Raw genomic sequence first — 20,268 nt, 5'->3', positions numbered from 1 at the left:
AAAGTAAAAAAAAAAAAAAGAAAAGAAATTTCTTATAATATTTTTCAGAAAGAAAAGAGCATGGGTAGATATTTACTTTGGTTTTTTTATTTCCTAAATAAGATCATAACTCTTGCCTTATCCCCAACTTGAAATGAAATGTGGAAAAGCTCTACCTGCCAATATTTCAACACTGACTTGTTTTCTGCCAAGAACCACAAAAAGAATTCAACAGCGTGTGCCTGTGTTGCCAGGAATAATGTTAGTTTATCTGAAAATTGTTCCCTTCTGCACATCTCTATGACCCAGGTTCTAATTTTGTTATGGCAAGAATCAGCTCTTTGTGGTTAAGAGAGGGAATCAATTATTGTGTTTCTCTGCTGGGTAGCTAAGCCCAGAATGTGGTAGACCAGTTAGAGAAATGTGAGTGTTATATTCCTGAATTTTTTTTATTGTGTGCTATGGTTTGACACTTTTCTTTCAGTGTCTGGCAAGCTGCTGAACTTGTCAAAGGTTCTCAGTAAAAGCCTGGTTGATTTACTGAAGAATGTGTTCCAAGAAAGCACATGGTAGCATTTATGGAGTGAAATTAACACTTAGGAGAGCGCCACACAGCGTTCCAAGGTCTCTCTTCTTTCTTATCTTTTTTGAGTATATCATTTTTCCCCAATAAATGATTTTGGAAGTCAAAGAACCTCAGAACCAAAAGGGAACTTAGAAATCATCCAGTCTACATCTTTCCCCAACGACAGCTCCTAAATTCCTACACACAACAAATATGTATTGGGCATCTTCCATGCTACATACCAGTCAACACATGTGACTCTGCAGCACCCATTTCAGTACCTTCCAACAAAAGCATTTTCACAGCCCTTTAAAAGAACTCACGAAGCATCCCATCCAATTCGTTCTAATTGTTAGAATAACCTCCTAATTTTGAGCCTACATTTGTTTCCCTGTAACTGCCACTCATGGGTTCTAAGTCTTCCTTCTTTAGTGGGACGATCCTTCAAAGTTCACATCCTCTTTTCCAGGCTGTGAAACCTAGTGTCTTTCAAACCGTCCTCACTCGCTGCTGGCTGTGGTTTCCAAACCTTCATCAGTTTAGCTGCTGTCATCTGAAAGGCCCGCAGTTGGTCAACATCATTTTTAAAGTAACTAATTTAACCTAATATCTACTTCCAGTAAGGTGGCCCCAAAAAGACCATGTGAAAGGGGTCAAGTACCTTTCTCTTGACCACAGTATAATGAATTTTACAATCTGCTGTATGTAAGTGGTGTGTTCCTTCATCCTGTTCTTCAAAGCTCTGGCTTATCCTTACGTTTTATCAAATGTTTTTTTCTCAATTTGTTCAAAGTTCATATTGAAAAATTAGTTTTATTGCATTATAAATTCTATATCAAGTGACAAGAAGAGCAGTAAATGGAAAATGAGCAATTTCTAATTTTATTCCTGGAACTACTCTTCTTCTTTGACTCTTTGGTGAAAAAACTGGTTTGGCAGAAACAGATGGAATTGAAGCTGGAAGACCCAGTTTGATTCCCAGTCCTACCCCTTGCCCTGTAAGCTCCCTGATCTAAGGCTCCCTGAGCACATTTCCTCATTCACAAGGGACTAATGATTCCTGCTTCATAGACTTGTTAGGAAAATGGAAAGGCAACTTACATGTAAAACGCTCAGCATAAGGCCTACAGCTAATAAAATAGCTCCCAACATGTGCTTGTTTTCCCTTCCTAGTCTTTACTCTGGAACACCGAAAATTCATTTACTATAAGCAACATTCTACCATTTTAGGGGAAAAAGTTACATATTTATGTTCATCACCGACTGTAAAACGGCCCACACACCTTGCTCTTTTTCATTGTGTATGGACACCAGATTTCCTCCAAATCCTATGCAAGCTTTTCGTGCCTCTTGCCAATTTTTTCTTTCTTCTTCAACAAATCCAAAGATTTTGAAACACTCGGATGGAAGGAGAAAAAAATCATAGGGATTAGATAAAGATAACAGTATTTGCTCTAAAGAAATCAAAATGATCCATGAAGATTAGAGCTAAATATACATTTGCTCACAACTAAATAGAAATGCAAAAATTGTTAGTTTTAGGGCTTCCGTGGTGGCGCAGTGGTTGGGAGTCAGCCTGCCGATGGAGGGGACAGGGGTTCGTGCCCCGGTCTGGGAGGATCCCACATGCCGCGGAGCGGCTGGGCCTGTGAGCCATGGCCGCTGAGCCTGAGCGTCCGGAGCCTGTGCTCCGCAACGGGAGAGGCCACAACAGTGAGAGGCCCGCGTACCGCAAAAAAAAAAAAAAAAAAAAAAAGGAAAAAAAATTGTTAGTTTTATTACCCATCAGCTTTCTTTGCAAAGTTTTTTCTCTCTTGGGACAAAGGGCACGACTATTTGGGTAATACCGTCAAGTCTACTATCAATTCCCACAGAGAATTTAACATGGAATTTCCACATATTCTTGCTTAAAATTTTTAAAGTGATGAGCCAAGCAAACACTAACTTGAAGCTGAAAGATTTGCATTGCTACTCTCCACACTAGTCAGTGACGTGACTACAACTAAGTTTTCTTAGTACCTTGTAATTATAAAAATTCCAACCTTCCTTACAACCTCCTGGGACCGAGGGTGTGGTGGGGAGAGCCGTGGCATTGATACTACTGTTCTGGCGTTGACAAATGAAGGCATTTGGAGAACCACAGTTAATGTCATTCCAGAACCCTGACAAAGAACAGAATAGTTAAATTAGATTTACATGCTTAAAAACAGTGTTTTTAAAAAACTTTTCTAAAAACACTTTTTTAAAAAAAAACACCTTTGTATTGAAGTACAGTTGATTTACAATGTTGTGTTAGTTTTGGGTGTAAAGCACAGTGACTCAGTTATATATATCAAATTCTTTTCCATTATAGGTTATTACAAAATATTGAATACAGTTTTCTGTGCTATACAGTAGGTCCTTGTGGTTTATCTATTTTATATACAGGAGTGAAAAACACTTTTTAAAATGTGTTTAGTTTACAATAGCCAAGACATGGAAGCAACCTAAGTGTCCATCAACAGAGGAATGGATAAAGGAGTTGTGGTACATGTATACAATGGAATATTGCTCAGCCATGAAAAAGAATAAAATAATGCCATTTGCAGCAACCTGGGTGGACCTAGAGACTGTCATACTGAGTAAAATAAGTCCGGCAGAGAAAGAGAAATATCATACGATACTGCTTATATGCAGAATCTAAAAAAAAAATGATACAAACGAACTTATTTACAAAACAGAAACGGACTCACAGACTTAGAAAATGAACTTATGGTTATGGCGGGGGGGAAGGGGGATAGTGAGGGAGTTTGGTATTGACATGTATACACTGCTGCATTTAAAATAAATAACCAACAGGGGAAAAAAAGATAATAAAAAGCTTACCCCCCCCAAAAATAAATAAATTTTAAAAATGTGTTTATATTTTATAAGGATTCTCAAAAATGGTTTATGCTACAAACATCATTTTTACACAAGAGAGAAGAAAGATCTATGTGATACCCTTTTGCGCTTTCACTTAAACCAATAATAGTTCAACTTTATAGAGAGTTTACTATGAGCAAAGCACATACTAGATGTTGCAGGTTATTATCTAAATAGCCAGTAATTGCTAATAATAATAATCTAATAAACTTTATATACAAAGCATTTGCTTAGTGTTTTAGATGTATTATCTCAATCTTCTCAACAACTGATACATTCTGTTATTATTCCCATTTTACAGATAAAGACATAGAGATAAAGGAGATAGATAAACATTCTGGATACTTTCCTCATTCAGAACATGAAAACATGTTTCATAAAATGAGAAGTGAGAAGATTGTATCATTTAATTAGAGCAAATGTTAAGCATCCATTCTCCTTACAAATTGAACAGTTATGTTGCTAAAATTAGAATTCTCCTTGATTCTCTCTCCTTTTCTTGTCTGATTTAAGCACACAACTTGCTACTTTTAGCCTAAGGACGTAGCAAATGACATGTCACACCACAAGGCAGATTCAAGAAGATTGTGATCTTATCTACCTGAATTTGAATACATGGTGACACAGTTTTCATCATCATTTGCAAAATTGGGTTCCCCTGTGGCCCAAGCCACATAATCCACTTTGCTTCCGTCCATCCAACTGGAAAAGAAAGTTCAGCCGTTTAGCAAAAATCCAATCAGAAGAGTTGGCTACAGCCTAGTGGTGGGAACAGGCAAGTCAATCAAGATGAAGACAGCACAGCATCCGAAGCAAAGAGAAGAGAGGTTTCTAGAGAGAGCAGCAGGAAACCCCCACAGGTCATGGGTGCTCCCCCGGGGAACCGAGGTCTCCTGTAGTAACTGGATGCCTGGCTCGTCTGCTTTCTTTTCCCTCCCTGGAAGAAGTACTTTTATTCTTGATGTGAGAGAAGAAATGGAGATCCCAGTTACCCTGGAAGTGCACCAGAAGTAAACATCCTCCCATAGGACTTCTTAGGCATGAGTCCCACAAAACAAAACCACCCACAGACAGACAGAGAATACAGAGTTTCTCACTGGGCCTCTTCTCTGATTTTCATGTTTACTCTGGTTTCCCCTAAGGTAGGTGAGCCAATACTCATTTCCATAAATCATGGAAATTCGGGGGCCGTTCGTGAGCTGGAAGGAGACCAGGAGATCACCGAATCCGACTCTCTCATTTGGAGGATGGTTAAAACGGATGCTTGTCCAAAGGAGCATCACACATTTCTGATCTTTAAAAATAATGAGAGTGACTTTGGGTCTTTCTTGCCAAAAATGGCAACAGCAGTCACATGGAACATATGTGGTTAACACATCTATGCAGGAGCCAGGAAGACAAACTTGCTCTTCAAACTTAGAAGAACGTGGGTACTGATGAACAAGGAAAGAGACCCCCCAAAATGTACTAATTTCCTCCCTCCTGCAGCTCTTGCTGGTCCCTGAACCTAATGAAAAACAGTATAGTCATTCCTTTGAAGGGAAAGCATTTCAGGCAGTTGAAAGAATACTTCAAAAGCAGTGCTCCGAAAGCAGGAAGAGGGGCAACACGAAAGGCCCCTTTGGTTCTAGGCACCAAGGACAGTCCAAATGGGAATAATTTTTCAAATAGCTTCAATATTCATATCTGTATAATACATCTTCCTAGCAGACGATTTACTAACAGTTGATGACCTCCTGAAACAAAGAGAGGTGACATTTTGCAAGATCCAATCAGAGTCTGAGTTGTTGGAGATTCATAATGTTGAAATATTTAACAGGGTTTTAAAAAATTGGTTTTTGTTTTTAAGATGCTTTGTAGATGGAGAGCCCAGCAGGATTTTTTTTTACATTCATTCAGCAGAACCAAAATCTGAAAATCACTTTTTGCTGCTCATCACAGCACTGTCCTAAGCAAAGTTGTTTTAGTTTGATTTACTTACGTAAACTTCTTATCCAAGCTGATCAATAAACCAATAAAATATGCTGGCTGTGCATCATTCCTGTTGACCTAGAACATGGAAGTTTACATGTAGTTCAATCTGTACTTAGATGATAAGCAAATTCTTAAATAAAACCTACAGATTAACGAGGCAGGCTATTTGGGGACTTTTCTAAGGAGGCATTCAGACAGAAACTTTGTTGTATATTCAATGGTTTTCATAGAAATAAAAGGAAAAGTATGCACATTATATAACAACCTGCATTTATATAGCAAATACCTGAAGACATTCTCTGTAACATCAGATGTCATTAGACACTATTAAAGACGTTCTTTAAAACAAAGTAGCCATTTGGGATTATGTGTCTAAGGAAAGACTTCTCCACCCACAAATATACTGGTGCAATATTAGGAAAGATCCTGAGAATTTCAAACCACGGTATATCTACGAAGATGGAGATAAGTCATGCTACACTCCAATACCTTTGTGATCAAATGAATTTTTATTCTTTCGTTACTGTTGAACTTATTTTTTTCCTTCTCTCCCTCTTACCTCCTTTCTGGAAAACAATAAAGATGCCATGAAGATTTTTAAAGAGAAAGATCAAGCCAAGGACGCTTGGAAAGAAACCAGTTATATCTTCACTGTTAGCTGACAATTTTGGCACAACCAAAAAAGACTTTTATATGAATAATCAAGCTGTACTATCTATTAACCAAGAATCTGGTTAAGATTAAGACATAAATTATAATCAACTTGCACTAAACACAAAGGGTCCAGGATTGATATATATCAACTAGTTAAGAACGATAATCTTTGAAAATCAAATTAGTGAACTCAAAGCCATCAAGTCTGGATTCTCCCAAAGCCCAGGCTAAACACTGTTTCTGGGTTCTCTGATTCTCCACTGAATACTCCAGCAATCAGGTCATTCACTTCTGCGATGGCCAATACCCAGCACCCCTGCCCTGACACTCACATCTTTACCCCTGACCTTAGGAGGTTCAAATTCAGCACATAATTGGAAATTGCACCATGGGGTAGCAATCGTAGACATTGTCTTTGCTTAGCACATGTCACTGTTCCATTCTTAAATTAATCATATGCTTACATATTTCCATAGAAACTTCTTTTCGCTTTCACTTCGGATAGAAACAAGATCTCCAAAATTCCTCTTGCAAAATTCTCGTGCCTTGTCCATGGTTTCCTTCTCTTTGCTAAAATAATACTGGTAGTCTTTGTAAATAGCCCACCCATCGTCAGTGACTGGTGGATCTGAAAAATTAGTGGAAAAAAGGTGATGAATTTTATTTAGACAAATTCAAGAATCTGGTATGTATGCCACACAAGAGTGAAAAGAGCAGAGTAGCACTATCAGAGGTATCTGCAGCTCTGAGAGCTCAGAAGAAGGAAGTTGATGCCAATACAGACTGAATCACCCAAATCCAAATATCTACTTTCCACTAACTCTGTAAAAAAGAGTTACTTTTCTTCTCAGCTAAGTTCCATGGTCATTATTGGGTAAAAGAACGCCCAATGTTACATTCACCAATAGGAGCTGGAATGACTGACATACACGCACCCATGATGTTTTAGGTTCAAAGAGTGGAAACTGTGAGAAAGCAACTTTCATCTTAAATCTAACAAAGAACTTGTAAAAGATGGACCTGGGTGCTTCAATGTGTAATTGAAGAACTAAGGAATTCAGGTACCAGGAGGGCTCCGAAGGCTTTTTCCCAACTATGGAATTCCATGATTCTGTGCTATAGTAGTTTGAGTAAAAGCCCCAAAGATGCCCAGGTCTTAATCTCTGGAATCTGTGACTGCTATACAGGAAAACGTACTTTGTAGACATGATTAAGTTAAGAACCTTCAGCTGGAGAGATTACCCTAAATTATCTGGGTGGGCCCTAAATGTAATTCATCAGTATCCTTACAGAGGGAGATGTGAGTACAGAAGAAGGTGGTGATGTGGCAAACGGAGGAAGATGCTACACTGCTGGTTCTGAAGATAAAGGGAGGGGCCATGAACCAACACATGCAAGGAATGCAGCTCTAGAAGCTTGTGACAAGGAAGGAGATTCACCCTTAGAGGCTCTGGAGGGAGCATGGTCCTGCCTATCCCTTGATTTCAGCCCAGGGAAACTGAGTTCACATCTCTGACCTCCAGAACTGTAAGGGAATATATGTGTGTAGCTTTAAGCCACCAAGCTTGTGGTAATTTGTTACAGCAGCCATAGGAAACTAATACATGAGGGCCGTGGATTTGATTCATGAAAGCTGAGAAGTGATATTAACATGCCTTACGTTTGTGCATGGAAGTATCTGTCTGGAGGAGTAGAGCCAAACTTTCATGAGATTCTCAAAGATATTAAGAACCTCTTCTCTCCACCTTCCTGGGGTAAGGTTTTTGGTTTGTTTGTCTGTTTTGGTTTTGGTTTTTTTTTTTTCCATTGAGAAAGGAAAGAGGAAAAAAATGAATCTATTTTCTATTTCTATCAATATAGAAATCAGGAAAAAAGGAAACACCTACTGTCTTGAGGAGCTGGGGTTGGCTCAGGCTTTGGTGTTTGTCCTGGAAAACAAAAGAAAATTAGATATAAACAGTGCTTGAACTTGTGCTATTACATATCCTTCTTGTTTCACTATTTTCACGGGTCAATAGAGCTAAAAACTTAACTGCTCTCTCTTTCTCTTCCTCTCTCCCAATCTTCAATTCTCCTATCAGTTGTGGGGAAGAAGAATAAAGAGAAACAGAATTAGGAGTTAAGAGTTAATCAGATCAGGTTCAACAATACCACCAGAAATTAGAAGACAGTTTTTTAGGCCCCAAAAGTAACATCATAGAAAAGAAAGAAAAGAACATGAGTTTTGGAATCAGAAAGTCTAAGTTCAAATCCCAGTTTGGGGGTTAAATGTCTTACCCTTAACTTTCTCAACTGCAAAAAGGAGTTAGTCACGCACGTAAAGAGATGGGGTAAAATGTGAGTTCCTTGCGTTTAGAAAGTACTCAATAGATGTTCGTTTTGCAGTGGGTGCATCTTATAACGAGCTGTGAAAGTACTTAAATTTTCATTATTTGAAACCATTAAATACGAACTATTTATTTACAAAATATAGTTTCTTCAAAAAACTTATTCTTGGGGCTTCCCTGGTAGCACAGTGATTAAGAATCCACCTGCCAATGCAGGGGACACGGGTTCGAGCCCTGGTCCGGGAAGATCCCACATGCCGCGGAGCAACTAAGCCTGTGCGCCACAACTACTGAGGCCACACAACACAGCTACTGAAGTCTGTGCGCCTAGAGCCCGTGCTCCGCAGCAAGAGAAGCCACTGCAATGAGAAGCCCGTGCACTGCAACGAAGAGTAGCCCTTGCTCGCTGCAGCTAGAGAAAGCTCGCCTGCAGCAACGAAGACCCAACGCAGCCAAAAATAAATTAAAAAGAAAACTTATTCTTACTAAATGTTTGTTTTATGAAACACTACATAAAATATTTTTCTTTCCAAGTAGTTACTAATACTTGGACTTTGCTGGAATCCAATAAAAGGACTCAAGTTACTTAGCTTTGGGTTTAATGAATTTAACATCTGTAAGAACAGAGTTACTAATAATACAAAAGGAAATTAGTCTTTGGTAGCTAAGAGACTTTTAAAGAAAAACTGGCCACTATTTATTCTTCCATTCTGAAAACACTGGAAACACTCCTCTAAGCCAGAGTAAGGAAAATAAGCAGACAGACAGTAGGAGAGCGACACAGTATCTTTAGCGATGGAGCTGGAACAGTAGCCAAGGATCCCCGACAGCAGGGGGCGACGTGGTTCCATTTATCTGTCCACAGAAGAGGAAGTGATACATATTTTGGTTCAAGGGTGGACCTGTTTATCTGAAAAGAATCTGACTTGGACATGTGGAACTTTCTGAGTCACAAATCATGACGGATAAGTATGCATTGATCATTTGGGGCCATCAATAACATGGTGGGTCTTACAGCATCAGGGGCCTCAAAATGGTACCAGTTCTTTGACTGAACATTTCCTTGAGAAATCCATAAGCAGCATATTCAGGCTGAGGGAGACTTTCACCTATTGGATGACTAACGTGGGTCAGAGGGTGGAAATGCCCAAACAGAAACTGCACCCTCATTACTCTGCTTACAGAGTAGAACACCTACCCACTCCCATGCCTATAGGACCTGAGCGAGAACTGCAGCTCGTGGGAATTATTTTGGAGGATGTGACTCTGGTCCAGGACTCCCGGGTGGCCTTTTGATCTTCTGTTCCTTTGGAATATTTATCTGTGCTCAGCGACTTCATTCTTATCCTGTGAAATGATGGCCCCTGCCAATTCCCTTATTTTGTTTGTTTGGTTCCACAGATAAAGGGAAGATATTGGGATCACTGGAGGTTAGTTCTCCAATCTGAGATAAAGGAGAGGACAGATCATCATACCTTTTCGTATCTGGCAAATCCAGTTGTTAAGATGTTCACAGTTAATATCATTCCAGGACATACCAGGGTCACCTTTCAACTCACCACAATACTCAACATTTTGATAATTATTAGGTTCTCCATAAGCCCAATTTTCATATGAAACCTATATTAGAAACATTACATTACAACCATTAGCCATTTTTATCAGTCAATGCCAATCAACCAACCAAACACAAAAGGAAAGATGTTTACATTTCTTAATCGCTTCAGTTTTTTTTCACAATAGGTTTGTTTTGCAAACAAGTTTTATGAACACAGCTGGGAAAGAAATAGCTTTCATTAAATGAAACTTCTGAAGTCAAATAGAGTATGCTATTAAGTATTATAAAATTTTCTTTCCCCCTTATTAAATAGAATGGATCCAGGGCCATGAAAGTGGGATTTGTAGACAGGTAAAACCTGGCAAAAAGTTCCACTTCTCAGTATTGGGAGTTCCTCAATTTATAACTCATTCTTAAAGGATAATATTTCATTGTGATACTGGAAACTTTCTTTTTACTAGAGGGGTAGGAGAGAGAAATATAATTAGTTCTCCTTACAAAAGAAAAGACTTATGAAATGTTACTAAGGAAGCTACCAAACGTTGCCAAAGTGAACAGTGGAAATAAATGGAGGGCTGGGATTAGGTCCTCTGCGGAGTTCTCAGAGTGGAATCATAGCCCACAAGGTTTTAGAATAAGCATCATGATCTATTTTCCAGAGATCTAAATATAAAATCCATGTTAAAAATGGAGCCATCAAGTAATCCACCCTACCGAGCACCTTGAAAAGTTGCTGATGGGTTGGGACAGGAAGTAGAACTGAAAGTATACAAAATCACTTCCTGTGATGATGGTCAGCACGTGCCACAGCCTCTCACTTCCCCGTTCCTGAGAATGGAGAAGTCTGACAAAGCCTAATGGTTTCTAATGGAATATCGAAAGTTGTTTCCATACCTCCTAGTCTACAAGAGGTCATAAAACACTCAATTTTTAAGAAGTCTAGCTACTTGCATACCAACTTGGCATGAGAGAATGAAGACATTATTTTATATCAATTAGGGGAAGGAGTTTCCTAATTTTTTTTCAGCCAGTCCACCATGTTCCACCTTGGGTGAACAGGAGAACTGTCCTGGGACAGGGGCAGAATAATGGTCCTAAAGCAGCATTCATTTTGCATAGAAAAAGGTCTCTAGCTCTCATAATAACCCATCTTACCAAAAATTTGGAGTAAGCCAAAAGGTTAATACCCAAATAAATACATGATAAAGTAAGAAAATGATATGTTAAGTCAAATTACTCACAGGAGATCCATCACTCCAAGTAAAGCCCTCAGAAGGACTTCCATATGTCAGTCCCAACCAAAACAGTTCGTGGTAGCTTCCACTAGCTCTGCAACATACAAGATATAAAGGTAGCTTATGAACCAAGTTTGGTTACCTATGAGTCCTAATCCAATTTGAAAACGACCCCCAAAACATAAATTAGTTAGTACACAGGTAAAGGGATTCAATGACTAAATGTAAGCTTTATGCAACAGTTGTGCCTTTTGGTACAACCTGTAAATATCCTGAAAACAAGCTGCTGTTTGAAAGAACTGTAAAGCATTGGAAGGTACTCATTCATTTATTCATTTAACAATATGTACTGAGTGTCTTATACGTTTATAGAGCAATTCATCACAGGATTTATATCTATAAAATTAAAGCATTTAGAAGTGAAACTAAATCAAAAAGTGCCCACGGATTCAGGATAGGATATATGTATCCAAAGCAGCATAAGGAGCCAACAATTCTGGAAATATGAGAATTTTCTCAACATCATTAACACCCAAGGGGTCAAAGAAAGGAGTATTGTATAGAAAAGCTACTTACGTTATTAATCGCCATATTGTTTGCTGTTCCTCCTTATTATTGACACTAGCTAGATCTCCACCCAGAGCTCTACAAAAATCTCGAGATTCAAACCATGTTTTCTTCTCATGTTTTCCTTTTGTAAACAGCTAAAGGTGATACAGATTCAGAATTTATTTTACACTTCATAGCTTATCAAACCAAGAGAAATAATCTACTTGTGATGAGATTTCATTTATAGAAAAGCAAGACATTACAATGGCCCCAATTTGGGGGATGATTTTGTTGAGAAAACCTTAGAAAATGAATTTATTTTATGGCACCTGGAGAAGTCAGATTAAAAGCTTTAGGCGTATGCGTTTGGCGTACAGCTTCTTGTAGAAGATAGGATTAATTTGGTTAAGTGTAAAAGGTAGCGTTGAGATGGAAGAGAATGAAAAGAAACTTGATACAGAGAAAGTAAACATGAATTAAAAAAATTTAAGGGCAATAACCTCCCTAAGATTGCGTCACAGTTTGTTATCCTGTTTAGCTTAAACAACGAATAACGCGGCAGCCTTCCAACACTTTGTTGTTATGTTCTTAAAACTGCCTTTCCCGTTTTCCTTATGGATGTATATTTTAACAACGATTGGAGAACGTGTCATGACTGACACTTATCGGGAGAGCATCTAAAAAGATGGGATATAAGCTAAACTAAAGCTAAGATTTATAGAATGTAGAGAATATGTCATATTATCCACAGTGATAGTATGGGAAATATCCATCAGGATGCAAACAGTAAAGGAGTTCATTGTATCCACCAACTTTTATAATTTTCATTCATTATTTCTCATGAGACGTGGCGCCCACCATTGCACGCTTGTAGAAAAAGGGATTTGCTTCCAGTGGACTATGGTTGCCCAGCTGTCATAGAGCAACCCAAGGCGATCTTCACCTTGACCTTACTTGAGTTATCTGGATACAGGTAACTTGAGCAACTTTCCACTGCAGTAATTCTCAAGACTCCTGTGAATATCTCAAGTTGTTAGACGGTGATATAAAATTTTATTTTCTTAAATCAATTTACTAACAGCTGAATTTTATGACTAATTCTCACATCTTAATATGTACAAAGATGGTCTATATGTTTTCAAACAAACCCTACCCCAAGCACCTCTCAAACCATAATTTCTAGGGAAGCACATATTTGGATTCGTTGAACATCCACCTGGATAACATCTGCTGGAAGCCCTGATTCACTTCCCAGCTCTGGAGAATTCTACTCCTTCTCTCAAAAATTCTGCAGCTCATCTCCACAGCCTGCCACCCTCAGGCGAATGGCTGTGCATAGGCCGAACCTGGCCTTTGTGCAATAACTCAAAAGTTTCCAGAGGCAGCAATCAAATACCTGATCGGCTTTGCATTAGTCCTCAATCCATTTGTAAAATCCTCTCCTGTCTTGGCTCAATATGTTCCCTTCTATGTAAATTATGCTTTTAGCTTTGACTGGCTAATCTGGATTGAACGGCTAGTGAGTCTCTGTTGCTGCTAAGTAGAAGTTACCAGCTCAACTAGCCCTTGAGTTAGAGGAGACTAAACAACCTCATTCTGACACACGTTAGTAACTCAGGTTCTTCATCAGCTTTGCCTAACTGTCTTAAAAAAAAAACAGGGCCATATGCCTCAAAGGACTGAACAAAAGAAGTCCAGAGATCTGGCCTTTAGAGAATAATGTCATTAAGTGGTAGATAAGTACATTGCTGTATTTGGCTAAACCCAACCTTCTCTAGAAAGAATATGATTTACAAGAGAGAAAAAAAACCCAAATGCTTAATTCACTGGGGTATGGGGTATGTTTTTTGTTTGGGTGAACTTGATTGCATAAGGAGAAAACGGATGGTCCAGTCTAGGAATGTATTGGTTGATAGCAGGATATCAAATTGTCATTTATAGGTCACTGAACGGCCATGTGCCCCTATGGCAAGTCTTTCATCTCTCATCAGGCATAATAATCAGGGGTTAAATCAGAACAAGGGAGTATACTCTCTAGAATCCCAGTGTGACATGATCGCAGATTCGTTTATCAGTTCATTTAGCCTAAAGCTTGGGCTCCAAGAACAGAGCCAAAATGGGATGCAACAGGCTAGCATGAGGGGGAGCAGAAATTTTCACTAAGATAGAAAGAAGTGCGAGCTCATACTAGGGCAAGCAAGCATGGGAGAGAGGAAAGACGCCAAGAGTGGGAGGTGAGGAAGGAAAGGAGGCGAAGAAAGGCTGCCGCGAGTTGTGTTTGTGGTATGGGTTGTGTTTGCTGGTCTAAAAGCAACTGGTCCTTAGCAATCCACCCAAGGAGAGCTCTTTAAAAACAGTGGATGCCCCAGCCCCCTGCCAGATCAGTAAAATCAGGATTTCTACAGGTGGAGCCTGGGCATTGGTTTTGTTTCAATTCCTTAGGTGATTTTAGGCTGAAGCATATCCCAATTCTTTAAGAGCTCAGCAACTGAGACTTACCTTGAAACACAAGCTGGTTTTACTGGAGGTGCCCCAATCCTCTGGACATTTGGGTTCCGGGGTGGTTGTAGGCTCTGGTGGGCGAGTTACTCCTTCTGCCCAGTGTTTGCACACAAATTTTGCCTTTTCTTCACATCTCAAGACATCCCACAAGCCCCCTGCAACCCCAGTTCTCATGGCAACACACCCGGCTTTCCGTCCTGCAGGTAACAAAGCAGAATTCACTCAACAAGTGATTGTGAAAGCCAGCTATGTTCACGGAAGACCGTTCAACCCTGAGCCTCAAGCTGTGGGATCGAATCTACCTGTGACGAGAAAATGTAGAGGATCCTGCAGCATTTGGCTACTGATTTGTGCTATTTTTGAACCATTATTTACCTTTTATTTGTGTGGCCCGTATCCCCAACTGAATTATAATCTCAAATGTCAGGGTTTTGGTAACATTTTGCATTTCTAATATCTGGCAGGGTGTCCCCCTCAACACAGACATTTAACAGTACAATAGTTTTAGTATGATAAAATTTACCGTAATGACAAAAATAACGTTTTGGGTTTCTTTTCCCAAGGAAGTTGATTTTTTTGAATTTATTTTTTATTTTATATCGCTGTCTAGTTGATTTACAATGTTGTGTTAGTTTCAGGTGTACAGCAAACTGATTCAGTTATACACGTACATATACCCAAAAATAATGGGGTTTGATGTTTCTTTCTTTTTAAAAAAAAATTATTTAAGATCTGTTATTTTTCCCCCTGGGGTCCATGTAGATATCTGAGAACAGAAGTTCTTTGGACTTCAAAATGAGACACGCCTGAGCTAGAGATTTTAGATCAATTACTCAACTACTATGAACCCATTTCCTCGTCTTAAAATGCAAATACTGCTACCTACCTTACAGAGCTGTGATGCACACCAGCTTTAATGGATAAAAAAGTACATAAAAGACAGTGTGGACTACACTAAGCTTCATGGTTTGAAGCTTTCTGTTTTACCATCATCATTATTTCGAAATAGTAATTAAGATAGAGTTTTGGAAACATTAGGATTCCTTGCTGCTAAGATGAGATAGTCTTTGGTTGCTGTCCTTTTAAAGGCAGGAAATGTTTAGAAGTAACTCTCCAAGTTCTGGGGACGTATATTTTTCCCAAAGTATTTTCTGTAAGATTGCTAATTCCCTATGACTCGGGTTTGATCCATTTTTATTCCCTAAGGATGTTACAGGATTAATCTCTCAGAATCCTACTGCTAAATGATCAACACCAGTGAAATGAAGGAGTTTTGCCTGGAGAGTAAGAATTACCACCCTTCAAAAAAGCAAAAACGTGCACACAGTTCTTAATATACTGCCCTGTTCTTTCAAAATAAACTGAAGTCTTACTATTTTTCAGAATGTTCAATAATTAAACAAAAATCACACCATCCAAATTACTGATCTCTTTTCCTTATTGACAGCTGAGGATACAAATTTTTAAAACTTCTGAAGATTAGGACTTATTAGGCCAAGTAGTTAATTTGTGCCCTTAAGCTATATTATTCCTTCTTTAGCTTTTTATCCAGGCACAATGAAACACTTGCTATAAGGACATTGAATTTCCTAAGTGCAGTCATACTGAATTATGTCACAGGCTAGACACCAGTGCATAAAGAAAGCAAAGAACCTTTCAAAGTCTACTTCAGAAACTTCTTATTAAAGAAGGCAAATCGGGCTTTCCTGGTGGCACAGTGGTTGAGAGTCCGCCTGCCGGTGCAGGGGACGCGGGTTCGTGACCCGGTCCGGGAAGATCCCACATGCCGCGGAGCGGCTGGGCCCGTGAGCCATGGCCGCTGAGCCTGCGTGTCTGGAGCCTGTGCTCCGCAACGGGAGAGGCCACAACAGTGAGAGGCCCGCGTACCGCAAAAAAAAAAAAAAAAAAAAAAGAAGGCAAATCAAAATTTATAGGGAGGGAGGGTGATCTTAGTGCAAACAGTCTGGATTTGGAAATTACAAAGATTAGTCTAAATCCGTGCTTATAAATTTTTCAAGTTCCAGTTTCCACCTCTTTACAATGAGGATACTTAAACTTACCTTGCAGGTCCTATAAGGAGAAAATTAACTCCAAGGCATATCAAGGGCTAAACGGGGTAGCCCATTCAAGATATGGAAATAATGAGTTCCACATAAGCACTACATCTTGTTCCAGATTTAGCGCAGCCATAATTCCATTCATAGTTACACTGAAAAGCTTTATACCCCTTGAGGACAGTTTTAAGTTCTCAGAAGTAAGTTAACCATTTGGAATCTTTATGACCATTTAGGATTTCATCACTGTTTCATAAATACTTCAAATAGAGCAGTACCGGATAACCTAGCAGTTTTCTCTTCCTTTTTTTTTTTTTTTTTTTAGACCACTGCAAACTAATGGGAACATTTTTAAAAGGAAAAGCAAAAAGAGAATGAAATATGAGATAATAAAATCTAAAAAGCACAATTAATTTACATAAGTCTGTTTGGAAAGGTGCTGTGAAGGAATTACAGGCTTGGCCCGATGGACGTGTAGGGTAAATGGAAACTCAAGATCAAAGTGCTGGGACTTCCCTGGTGGTCCAGTGGTTAAGAATCCACGCTTCCACTGCAGAGGGCAGGGGTTCCATCCCTGCTCGGGGAACTAACATCCCTCAGGCCACATGGTGCGGCCAAAAAAGCAGAAAAAAGAACACAGATTCTTGGTCCACTCTCCAGGCCACCTGAAACAAGACCGAAGCTCTGAACATACCTGGCATATCTGAATTCCAGTGGGTGAACTGAACCCCTTCCGCGATGGTCCACTGAAAAGTTCCTTTGTTTTGTACATCTGAAAGTCCTATCCAAAAATATCTTTCAGGCCTCAATCCAACCCAACTAGTCAGAAAGGCTTGTTCATATCTTAAAAAAAAAAAAAAAAAAAAAAAACTAAATTTTAGAAAAATGTGAATTTTTCTAATTATCCACATGAAAAATATCTCAATTGTATGCCTGAGCTATGCTTCAGGTGGCAAATCAAACCTATTGTGTTCTATTTACATGTCATTTAAATAATGCAAATTTTCACTAAGGAAATGTGATCTTATGAAGGAAAAATATCATACAGCTGATTGAATAAAATCATTCAACTGTACCCAAACTATTTTTCTCTGTTGCTCACCAGTCCCTCTGCTCCTCCTCAAAGTGAAAGAGAACTCAAAATGCAAAGGAGAAAACTATCGCCTTTTAAAATACATTGTTTGAAAATCAGTCCACTTTTCAAATATTTCAAATGCTCTACACAATTCTTGGTGAAGTAAGTGGAGAGGTTGTAACATTATCGAGGACAATACAGTTAGAAAATCTGTGTGGATTTTCCACTCAATTTCATTCTCATTTTTCAGCTCTGAAACAAAAGAGAAAATTATCAAGAAATACAGAGAACTAGAGATTCAATCTCTAGAAAGAACTGGGAGCAGAATCACAAATTCCAGCGTTCGCTCTCCTCTGGATCCCGTCCTTATATTTGACGTAATCTGGTAATAATACAATGTAGTTGGTAAGGCAAACAAAATTTGTCTTAATTGATAAACAGACAATGGCGCAGCAACATATGCAAAAAAATATCTCTTTGGAGCAAAAGAAAAGTGATGTCCAGAGTTTCCAGGAACAAAGGGAGCTGTAGATGGCTCCAGTGAGAATAGAGAGAGAAATGGAGAGAAAGCCACAATAACAGAACATTTGTTTGACCCTAGTCCGAATAATTTCATTCCCTAAACTGAACAAACCAAAAAAGTTAAAAAGTAACAACTCAATTTTTCTTAAGGCCCCAAAACCAAATTGAACCACAGAGTTAGTGAGTTCCTGAACACAAGTATGACTGAAAACACATAAGGAAAAGCAAACTTAAAATAGAAAATCTAGGGAAATCTCTATTCCAGTAGACCAAAGACCAACAGTACAGATCAGAACATGCTCCCACAGTACTTAAAAATGTATAGCTCACTTCCAGGTCATAAGATAAAAATTATCTATGATCTTATTTTCAGAGGTTAGCATTGTATCAGGGTATTACAATGTATCAGACATTTAATTATACATGAAAAAAGAATGTTGAAAAACAAGTTCTTTTATAAAGACTATATAAATTCTATGACATCTTTCACTTTATCAAAGAATTTTTAATATCAATAGCATCCTCTACATTTTATTGGGTCTGTGTTGAAAGGTCAATAAATATAACTTACTGTATTAAAACTCAATGATTTTTACCTATTTACTTCCAATCAAATGGACATTTTTAAAAATTTCTTTTAAGTTTCTTCTGTGCCTGATCCAGTACTTTGCAAAAAGCAGGAGAAAAATAAATACTAAAACCTAAAGAAAGATGGGACTCTAGATGTTAAAAGTTACATAAAGGGCTTCCCTGGTGGCGCAGTGGTTGAGAGTCCGCCTGCTGATGCAGGGGACACGGGTTCGTGACCCGGTCCGGGAAGATCCCACATGCCGCGGAGCGGCTGGGCCCGTGAGCCATGGCCACTGAGCCTGCGCGTCCGGAGCCTGTGCTCCACAACGGGAGAGGCCACAGCAGTGAGAGGCCCGCGTACCGCAAAAAAAAAAAAGTTACATAAAATTCTCTGTGTCCACATCATTTTCTGGACCTAATAATCTAGTAAAACTAGCAAAGCAAAGCAAAACAAAGAATGGAAGACTGGAAAGAATGAATAAAATATTCAGTAAATCTCTCTGCCTTCTTTTTTGTTGGAGGTGGTAGTAAAGATAGAAAGTATGATTTTTGATATGACAAATTTTACTTACTTTTTTTGCTTTAAAAAATTTGAGATCTGCTACATTTTAAAAAAGTTAGATCTCTCATGGAGCTCAATATCAAAAAAACAAACAACCCAATTAAAAAATGGGAAGAAGACCTAAATAGACATTTCACCAAAGAAGACATACAGATGGTCAAGAAGCACATGAAAGGATGCTCAACATCACTAATCATTAGAGAAATGTAAATCAAAACTAAAATGAGGTATCACCTCACACCGGTCAGAATGGCCATCATCAAAAAATCTACAAACAAATGCTGGAGAGGGTGTGGAGAAAAGGGAACCCTCTTGCACTGTTGGTGGGAATGTAAATTGATACAGCTACTATGGAGAACAGTATGGAGGTTCCTTATAAAACTAAACATAGAACTATCAAATGACCCAGCAATCCCACTACTGGGCATATACCCTGAGAAAACTGTAATTCAAAAGGACACATGCACCCCAACGTTCATTGCAGCTCTATTTACAATAGCCAGGACATGGAAAAAACCTAAATGGCCATCAACAGACGAATGGATAAAGAAGATGTGGTACATATGTACAATGGAATATTACTCAGCCATAAAAAGGAACGAAATTTGGTCATTTGTAGAGACGTGGATGGTCCTAGAGTCTGTCATACAGAGTGAAGTAAGCCAGAAAGAGAAAAACAAATATCGTATATTAACGCATATATGTGGAATCTAGAAAAATGGTACAGATGAACCTATTTGTAGGGAAGGAATAGAGATGTAGAGGTAGAGAACGGACATGTGGACACGGGGGGGAAGGGGAGGGTGGGACAAATTGGGAGATTAGGTTTGACATAAATACACTACCATGTGTAAAATAGCTAGCTAGTGGGAACCTGCTGTATAGCATGGGGAGCTCAGCTTGGTGCTCTGTGACGACCTAGATGGGTGGGATGGGGGTGGGTGGGAGAGAGGTCCAAGAGGGAGGGGATACAGGTATACATATAGCTGATTCACTTCCTTGTACAGCAGAAACTAACACAACATTGTAAAGCAATTATACTCCAATAAGTAAATAAAGTTAGATCTATAAACAACATTTACCAGAGCATTAGCAAACTGTTCTGAACATTGTTTTATGCTACTAAAAGTAGCAAAATATTTTATTGTGTTTTCAATGAAGAATCCAAATAAAAACATGATTTTTAATGCTCCTATATTTACAAACCACACTTCAAGATTCAATGGAATTTACTCAGA

At 38.8% G+C, this 20,268-nt stretch overlaps 1 protein-coding gene across 1 annotated transcript in view; it reads right to left on the bottom strand.

Moving 5' to 3' along the window:
- The window catches only part of MRC1 (mannose receptor C-type 1), a 100,002-nt gene that overhangs the window by 30,959 nt on the left and 48,775 nt on the right, over nt 1-20,268 (bottom strand). Inside the window, exons 11-21 of the mRNA XM_067704498.1 lie at nt 16,996-17,144; nt 14,245-14,444; nt 11,773-11,900; nt 11,203-11,290; nt 9,879-10,023; nt 7,963-8,004; nt 6,541-6,704; nt 5,430-5,497; nt 4,050-4,150; nt 2,564-2,706; nt 1,828-1,942 (exon numbers count right to left, since the gene is read on the bottom strand). Coding sequence (XP_067560599.1) covers nt 1,828-1,942; nt 2,564-2,706; nt 4,050-4,150; nt 5,430-5,497; nt 6,541-6,704; nt 7,963-8,004; nt 9,879-10,023; nt 11,203-11,290; nt 11,773-11,900; nt 14,245-14,444; nt 16,996-17,144 — 1,343 coding nt within the window. The remainder of the gene's footprint in view (nt 1-1,827; nt 1,943-2,563; nt 2,707-4,049; nt 4,151-5,429; nt 5,498-6,540; nt 6,705-7,962; nt 8,005-9,878; nt 10,024-11,202; nt 11,291-11,772; nt 11,901-14,244; nt 14,445-16,995; nt 17,145-20,268) is intronic.

Source organism: Pseudorca crassidens, chromosome 1 (genome assembly GCF_039906515.1).
Source record: "Pseudorca crassidens isolate mPseCra1 chromosome 1, mPseCra1.hap1, whole genome shotgun sequence".
NCBI lineage: Eukaryota > Metazoa > Chordata > Mammalia > Artiodactyla > Delphinidae > Pseudorca > Pseudorca crassidens.
The sequence above is the reverse complement of the archived record's forward strand: the minus strand, read 5'-3'. Positions and strand labels throughout refer to the sequence as shown.